At 38.3% G+C, this 9096-nt stretch overlaps 1 protein-coding gene across 2 annotated transcripts in view; it reads left to right on the forward strand.

Annotated features, from left to right (window-relative positions):
* The first annotated feature begins 4428 nt into the window (after positions 1 to 4428).
* lrrc2 (leucine rich repeat containing 2) overlaps positions 4429 to 9096 on the forward strand; it is a 9005-nt gene continuing 4337 nt past the window's right edge. The window contains exons 1-2 of one of the 2 annotated variants that reach the window (XM_032516694.1): positions 4429 to 4534; positions 5822 to 5966. In XM_032516694.1, coding sequence (XP_032372585.1) covers positions 5830 to 5966 — 137 coding nt within the window. In that variant the 5' untranslated portion in view covers positions 4429 to 4534; positions 5822 to 5829. The remainder of the gene's footprint in view (positions 4535 to 5821; positions 5967 to 9096) is intronic. The other variant, XM_032516693.1, reaches the window with a different exon arrangement.

Genomic DNA, 9096 nt, shown 5'->3' on the forward strand with positions numbered 1-9096 from the left:
CACACACACACACACACACACACACACACACACAAACAACAGGCTGTTAATCAGATGTTTTGTGTTTAAAATCATATCAGCAGTTAGCGTAAAGTATTTCTAAATTGTATTTGCAGTACTTGAGCAAATGTACTTAGTTTTGTCCACTAATGTATCAGACAGTAATCTTTTCAGGTCAACAGGCAGAAACCAAACATACAGCAAAACACTGAATATTAATTGAAAACGAGCAAAGACAAAAAGCTCCGACAGAAAGTCAAAGGGATGAACATAAAACGGAAGCAGAGAAACTCTTCATTCATCATTTGAGCTGATAATAAATTTGGCAGGTTTGCAGATTGCAGGCAGGTGCAGAGACTCAGCTCTCAGGAAGGCATGTAGAGGCCTCTGGTGGATCTGGAATGTAGCACAGGGGGCAGTATCAGGAGAGAAGACAATAACTCTTTTTTTTTAAAGATTATTTTTGGGCATTTTCAGCCTTTATTTTTGACAGGACAGCTGAAGACATGAAAGGCGAGAGAGAGGGGGAATGACATGCAGCAAAGAACCGCAGGTCGGAGTAGAAAGCTGCGTCGAGGAGTAAACCTCTATATATGGATGCCCACTCTACAAACTGAGCTTTCTTGGTGCCCTCTTGTTGAGTATATCACACATTTCATCACAGACAAAAGAGCTTCAGAGACAGACACACTGTATATATCAACTGGTATTAGTGCATTTAGTGAAGTTTAAAGAAATGGGGCTCAAAAACATTTTATTTAAACCAAAATTAAGGACATGTAGTATGTGCACATCATACACACGTCCTGAATCATGTTACATCTTCTTTATAGAAGTCAAATATATTAGTTCCACATCTGAGAGCTGCTATTCTAGGCATAGTAGTATGTGTAGTATGTATGAACACACCAAATCGAGGCATGTAAAGATTGCGTAAACATGTAAATAATTTTATCTATCCAGCAAAGGAGAATAAAAATGTTTTAAAGTGTACTTAAAGTATCAAGCACACAGGAAAATGGACCCACAGATACACAACTCAGGTATGTAAAATACAATGTTTTATTAGCAAGCTAATAAACTCACAGGCAACACTGTCCAAAAACAGCAGGCAAAGGGAAATCCAGAAAAACAGGCAATAGTCCAAATCTAGGGAAAACAACAGGAACTCAGAAAACAGGACACGGGGAAAACCACTTGAAGGCTGAACACAAGGAAGCAGACAATCTCACACTGGGGTAAGTGGTAGACTGAACTTACATACACAAGACAGGTGAGACAATGAGACACAGGTGCAACACATTAGGGCAGGGACAGGTAATTACGCAGCCGAGAAAATCTATAACCGGAAGTAAAACAAGACAACACAAGGAAGAACATTGTTGGAAACATTTAGGATCGTGTAAGTACAAAACTCAACAAAATATATAACATAGGTATAGTCGGTTTAATGCATTTCAATGCAGAAATGTTACATATTGTACCTTTAATAAGTTTTAGTTTGTGAGTAAAGTCAAAGTATAGCAGTTAAATACATGTAGTACAGTAAAAAGTACAATATTTACATTTAAGATGTATTGGAGTAGATGTATAAAGTAGCAGAAAAACTTAAGATACTACAAGTACCTCAAAACTGTGTTTAAGTACAGTACTTGAGTAAATGCAGCTTACTAGTTACTTTCCACCACTGGAGGCACCCTAAGCTTTTATTTGTGCTAATCCCTCAGGTTGATGAGATGATTGCAGTCGGCTGCAGAGACTCAGCAGAGACCTCTGGTGGATCTGGAAGATAACACAGAAGGCAGTAACAGCCAGCATGATCTACCAGGATGTTAAACTATGGAAATCTAACATATCAAGGAATATAACGAAGATAAATAAATAAAATGGATGAATCAATACTGAGAGTAGAGATACAGCAAACTGCACACGTGTTGCTCTTCTTCTGTGTTCTGTGTCACTCAGCTCTAGTAATAGATACATCAAATCCTTTCAGTGGTGCAATGTAACTAAGTATACAATCACTCAAGTGCTGTACAACTTTGAAGAACTTGCACTATACTTTATTTTCTTTTACTCCTTTACATCTAAATCACTACATTTATCTGATAGATTACTTCACAAATTAAAGTTTTACACACAAAACATGAAGTTTATAAAACAAGTTTTGTCATTTATTGAACTCCAACAGTTTAGCTATACAAGTACAGCTGAAACCGTTGGTCCGTTAGAAAGTTATTGTGAAACTATTAAAATTTGAAGTAATTTAGTTTTTTCTTGGGATTATGTTGATAATTGCAATGCAGGTTGTAAATGAGCTTCCCCTCAACCACCTACAACAGTAAAGTCCTGCTTTTACATTAATGCATGAGTAATAATCTAATGATATATAATAGTATAACAGTTACACAATACTTTACATTTTCATGAATATAGGCCTACTTTCACTGAAGAAACATTTTCAATTGAGGACTTTTTGTTAGAATCTGCAGTTGGCCTACTTGTCTATTTCCCCTTGTTTCTCTAGTTTCCCCCCCCCCTTCCTGTTGTGTTTTTGTTGTCCCCTATGTGTCTGAGGCTGGGTGTGGCTGCCCTACATTCTGCTACTCAGCCAAACTCATCACACCTGCTGCTCCAAACACCTGCGGCCCATTTCCTCTGATTGCCAGCTACATTTAAACCATGTTCATGGGCATCGGAAAAACATTTTTCCCAGTCAAAAAGTCATCATTTACATCACTTCCTGTGGGAATCAGAGGTGGAAAACTTCGGCTACATTTTGCTAACAGAGTTTCCAAGTTGTTGACGTAGTTCGACGTAGGCAACTTTGGTTCACTGAACATATTTCAATGACAAATGCCTCTGCCAAGAAACATAACATGTTTCAAATTATTCATAAATAGGCTTATGTATTAAAAAAAACACCTTTTCCGTGTCCTTTCCCTTTTGTTGTCCTGCAGATAACACCTGTTGATGTGCTGTTTGTCTGCTCGCATATGAAAACCACAGCAAATCTTTGTTATTGTGGCCTCTATGTATTCACACACCTGATGCTCTAGGCTACGCCCAACAGTTGGTGGCAGTCATGCAACAAGTTGTTATGCCAAACGCCAACATAACAGAAGAACAAGAACACAAAAGCCTCTGAACCATAGACAGTTAAAGAACACCCACACAGGCAGTTTCAGGAGTACTACTGCAGCACCTGTTTATGGTAAAGCTTAACATACCATTAGTATGTGTGCATATATTTAAAGGTGAGCCCACGTGTTGTACACATCTTTACATTCGAAGACGCACCAACGGTTTCACTCACAGCTGCTTGTCTTTATGTTGCAGATATGTTAACTAGTCCCAGTGTCATGTATAGATTTCGGAAAAAGCTCAGAAGCAAATTTCTGAGTTCACGTCCAGAAACAAATATTCTGTTTTTGGGGCTTAAACACCATGTAGGGTAAACTTTATTTAAAGTTTGTCCTAATGGAGCTGCACGAGAAAAGGTTGTGTTGTAATAAATAGAGTACTGTAATTCTTTTTAAATGACCCCCCTCCCCCCACACACACACACCACTAACCCTAAAATTTGAGTTAATATTATTATGATTTAATATATATATATGAAATAAAATTTTGACTTGCTGGTGCAGCTAAATAAAAAGTCCGGTTAAAAAGGATTCATCCTCTGAGGACAATGCTGGAACCAACCACTGGAACTATCTGAGGGCCATGAAGGTCCCAAGATTCACTGTGGGGAAATTAGTTTGTGCTAGGCTACCTTGATGTAATGCACATTCATCTGGGAACACGTTCTCCTAAAAGCTGTATTGATGAGTTTTAAACTATTCTGAATATTTGTACTCAAGGTCTTGTCTTGTAAAAGTTTATATTGCACTTACGTGCAATATAAGTAAACAAGTAAATAACAACAGATTAACTGAAATAACTGGCACAGAAACCCAGGGGCAAGTACATTTACTCAAGTACTGTACTTAAGTACAATTTTGAGGTAGTTAGGTATTTCCATTTAATGCCACTTTAGACTGTTTACTGCGTTACTACATTTTTTTCTGACATCTTTAGTAACTTTACAGATTTAGATTATTAAGAACAAAATGTAATAAACTAAGAAATAAATTGTGTAACTCCATTAAATATATGACACCAACAGTGACAAGTGTCTTTCTGACATTACCTGTTTTAATTGAGTTTTACATAAAAAAAGAAGATGATGTCAGTGATCCAGAAAAATGTTTGTAGGCCTACTGTATGTGAGGCAGCAGAATCATGTGACACACAGCAGGGGTCACATCTCATCTGGTAAAAATAGCGCGCGCGCGCACACACACACACACACACACACACACACACACACACACACACACACACACACACACACACACACACACACACACACACACACACACACACACACACACACACACACACACACACACACACACACACACACAGTCAGATCTCAGTAAACAAGCTGGTGAAAGTGAGCAGAAAGCAGGACGTTAACAGGAACTCACAGGTAGGAAACACAGGAATCATTGTTTTTGTAATCACAGCTGGATGTTTGGTTACATTCTGACAGAGATAATATATTATTATTGTATTGGCTAATCTGTCTGGTGGAGACAGATTAGCAGCTCTTAAAGTAAAAAAGTTGAACTGCGGGATAAAGTTTGTCTTCCAGCCAGCAGACATGTCTGTAAACACAACTGATGATTCATGGGAAGTCGAGTTCCACCTCCTTCACTTAGTAGCCTCATGTTTAGCATATTAGCATTTCTACATACTAACATTAAATTCAAGTACTTAGTAATTTTGCTGATAATACTTACATACTTAATTACTTACTTATGGTTTTGAAAGCATGACTTTTTCTTGTAGTGTAGTATTTTCACGGTGTCGTATTGGCACCTTCACTGAAGTAAAGGATCTAAATACTTCTTTCACCACTGTCTAAGTGATCATAAAGAACCTTGAAGTGGATTTGTTACATAAGATATTTTGGAGGATAACTTGTAAACAATCCAGATGTTTTGCTGAGGCAGGTGAAGAGGGAGTGACAATAGCTGAGATGGGACAGAATAAACGTGTGAATTATCATCTCAATCTTTTGAACATATGTTTAGTTTTTTCAGCTAGAAAAAAAAATCGAACCAAATAACTTTATTTGAAATGGACATTGCTATTTTGAGGCTTCAGTAGGATTTATAGTTGAACATTATCTGCATGGTGACTTATTATCTGTCAAAGAGTATGCATATACAAGGCAAACAGAGTGGGCTAGTACAGTACCACGCTTGGCCAAAATGTCAGCCTTTTTCCAAAATAAAAGCCCTATGATGCTCTTAGTGACTCTTAGTTTTTTTGTCATGTGGACTAATCAGAAATGTGAGCCTCCAGCAACAGCTGTCACTGTGATATGACAAACAGACTGTGTCATATTAATGTCTTCTAAGTGATGGAACTTGCTACTGCATGAAAGCCTGTCTTTAAAAGTTTTTTTGTGACATTTTCATTTTCCATGAAAATCCCAATTAAACTAGGCACAGAAAAAGATCAACTAAAGTCCCACTATCACTCAGATTTTTTTTTTTGATCTGTAAACAAATGATACTTAATAATAGAAATACTTTTAAGTTGTATTTAAGTATAGTATTTAAGTAATAGTACTACATTCAACCACTGGAACTCTGTATTTCTAAAATCCGGCTTTAGAGGTTACAAGATAGTAAAAGAAAACTTTAATTGAGAAATAACATCATGAGATGATGGTTTCCTCCTCATCTCTTCCTCTTCTTGCCTCCAGGAGCAGAGATGGGCCCTGGGAGGAAGCTGGACGTCCCGGTGAGTGACCTCTCTCTGATCAGAGACATCTGGGAGGTCCGAGTGAAGAAATACAGACATAAACAGAAGAAGGAGCAAGAGAGGATCGAGATGAGCGCATTGCCCAAGTAAGATGATCAAGGTTGTACAGTTACACATGTCAGTTGTCACAATCTGTCACGGCATAACAGTAGTGTAGTGTGAATACATTTACTCAAGTACCGTGCATGACTGCAACTTTAACTTTAACTGAGTATTTCTATGTTATGCTACTTGATAATTTTACTCCACTATATCACAGAGTGAAATATTGTACTTTTTACTCCACTTTTTGACGCTTGTTGTTACTTTTTACATGAAAAAACATATGATATAAGGAAGTACTATAATCTACCCAATAGTATTCAAATATCTAAAATTGGTTTCACTCCAACATTAAAATGCTCGTACATGCATTCATTAGTGATAGAAGGATAACAGCTGAACATTCTGTGTTGAATTAAAAAATGATGGTGAACGTAAACATTTTCGGCATAAAGGGTTGCTGAGGAGCAGCTGTAACAAACAAGAATCCCCACTTTAGCGTTGAGTAAAGTTTAATTAATCAGCATCTTCAAACACACCGTGGTCAAACCAAACTTCAGTAGCAGAAAGAACAAACTAAAGTTAGTAGAATGCACTGGAACAGTATTATCACTAATTCTGTTGTTATTTTATTTTTTATTTTACTTTAAAGGATAATTGATTTTGACTTACAAGTATTTGACACCATTGATCCATGATGAGTAACACAATAATAAGTTTGTCTCTGACATCTGACACAGCCGCGGTCACGTCCTCAAAGTATCTCAGAGGACGGACCTCGATGCTGGATGTAGATCCACTGAATGGTGACAGTGAGTGGCAGCTCAGCGATCTCCTGCTCCAGCTGCTCCTCAAGCTTTTTGACTCAACTCACTTCATTTATCTGCCGAGATCTGACCTGCTGTTTCACATCGTAGCTTCTTTTCTCCAGAAGACGGATCAGCTCAGTCAAGATCTTCTCGTTGTCCTGTACTGCTTTATCAGCAGAGCCATCGATGGCCTCCGCCTCCTGTTGAAGCATCGTCACATTTTTCACTCGACTCCCCTCTCAGCCCTCTCTGCTGTAGCTGAGAGAACAGATACACTGCTGATCAGTGCGGCAGAATATCTTCATCACCTCATTGTGACAAGCAGATATTGTCCAGCAGCTTCTTTGAGAGCTCCACCAGCTTGTCTTTCTTTAACGGAGCCACATTGTAGTGACAGGCACAGGTGTTTCTCACAGTAAGAGGCCAGACCCATCAAACAGGACATGGGTGCTTTCGGTTTTCCTTTGGAATCCAGTCTTCTTCAGTTCCTCCACTAAAACAGCCAACATGGTGTTTTCAGCAGGACAGGCCTCGGTGTGAAGCTCTGCCTACAATGAGGGCGGCTGTGGGATTTCTTCTCATCCTCTCCATCTGAGAAGCTTTTAATACAGTTCATGCAGTAGCTGTGTCGACAGGGAGTAGTCACCGAATCTTTCAGTACATCCAGACAGATGGAACAAGAGAAGGTTTCCTGGTCCAGCTGAACTCCTTTCTGCACCATTTCACCTCTCAGTGACAAAGCCTGTCTGAGTCTCACTTCCTGAGAAGTGAAACTAGTTTGAATTCTAATCTTAACAACATGCATTTTGCAGTGAATGGGGCCTAACAGCTCCTGCACTGCACCACCATATTGGTTACACCCATCTTTAAACTGTGGATCTGAGGCCGCTATAGTATTTTCATAAACGGACATTTCAACCTCTCCATTTTCAAAAACAACACTGTGCACAGCTGTCAGTTTTCAGAAAAGTTTTTGTATACACATACCTGTGTATATATATGCCGTCAATGCTCTTAAGAGCATGCCAAACCTGTAGGTGGAAGGGTAACAAGAAGCTCAAGCCCACATTAGCCAATCAGAATCCCGAGAATAGCAACAACAGCAACGAATCACTTCCTTTCTTTTCTCTTCCTCACTTCCTCAGATGCCTAAACCTCCGTTTGTCTCAGTTTACACGCAAATGAAGTTTACAAAAATCTCTACTCCGGAGTTTTTAGAAAGACTCGTTTTCAGAGGCGAATTCTCTGTTTGCATGTAAATGAAGGGTACAAATGAATTCATTCCAGGAAGAGGACGCTCTGACAGAGATAATGTGTGTTTCACACTTGTTTACTCACCTCAGCTTTTAGGAGGTAAACTCTTTAAGACACGGAGGGTTTGGTGTAGTTGTCCTGTAATTTAGCCAAATCAAACTTTTAATTAGTAATTCAAATACATGAAAGACACGTAAATAAATCAATCTTGTCAAAGTAATGAAACGCCAATATTGTAGTGAAAACTAATGAAAATACTATTTTTATGTTAAGTGTAAGGGAAATTCAGAACTTAATTTTGAGTAAAATGTTTGTTTTGATGTTAAATACATAAAAAAAAAAATAAGTTACTTGTTGCAACGTCTTTTTGTAGTCGTTTTGGGCCCTGCTCAGTAATCCATCCAAAAGGGCAAAAAGAGAGGAGGCCAGGAGATGGAATACTGTCCAAAGACAGGAAGGCAGAAAGCAACACTGACAATCTGACAGGGAACACACACAGTCTCTCTCCCAGTCTACTGCAGCTCACACATTACATCTTCATGCAGTTTGAAAGGAGCTTCTCCCGGGAGTCTGCAGCTACACTACATGTGCATCTTGTGTGTCTCATTCATCAAATCCCTAAAGCTAGGACAGGTCAACAGGAAGTTTAAAACATATGAAGGCATATTTATGCCTTTATATGCTATATTTATGACAACATGCAAACTGAAAAAACTATTTTTAAGTGTATTTAAAAGAACATTGCACACAGTAATGTTTTGAGTGTTCACCAAAATGAAAAAAAACACAAATTTAGCTGCAGTTGCACACTTAATGTGAGCCAGTGTTGAAGGGGTTCATCCCAGCATCATGTACAGCGCAGAGACCACCCCCCTCCTCTGCTCAATATTCAACATTCATATCGTTATATGATTTGTTATATCTGTCCTGAACGCACCGCAAGTTACTCACCAACTTGTCTGTTTTCATGACAAGTGCATATTTTTTCCCAAAGATGGTGATGCTTCTTTGCTTCTCAGTACTAAGAACTAATGAAAGCTGTATTAATATCTTTTTAGGACAAACTATCTACTCTAGTAACATAAACATTATTAAAAATGTAAAAAAAAAA

The sequence above is a fragment of the Etheostoma spectabile genome, chromosome 5, assembly GCF_008692095.1.
Source record: "Etheostoma spectabile isolate EspeVRDwgs_2016 chromosome 5, UIUC_Espe_1.0, whole genome shotgun sequence".
Classification (NCBI taxonomy): Eukaryota; Metazoa; Chordata; class Actinopteri; order Perciformes; family Percidae; genus Etheostoma; species Etheostoma spectabile.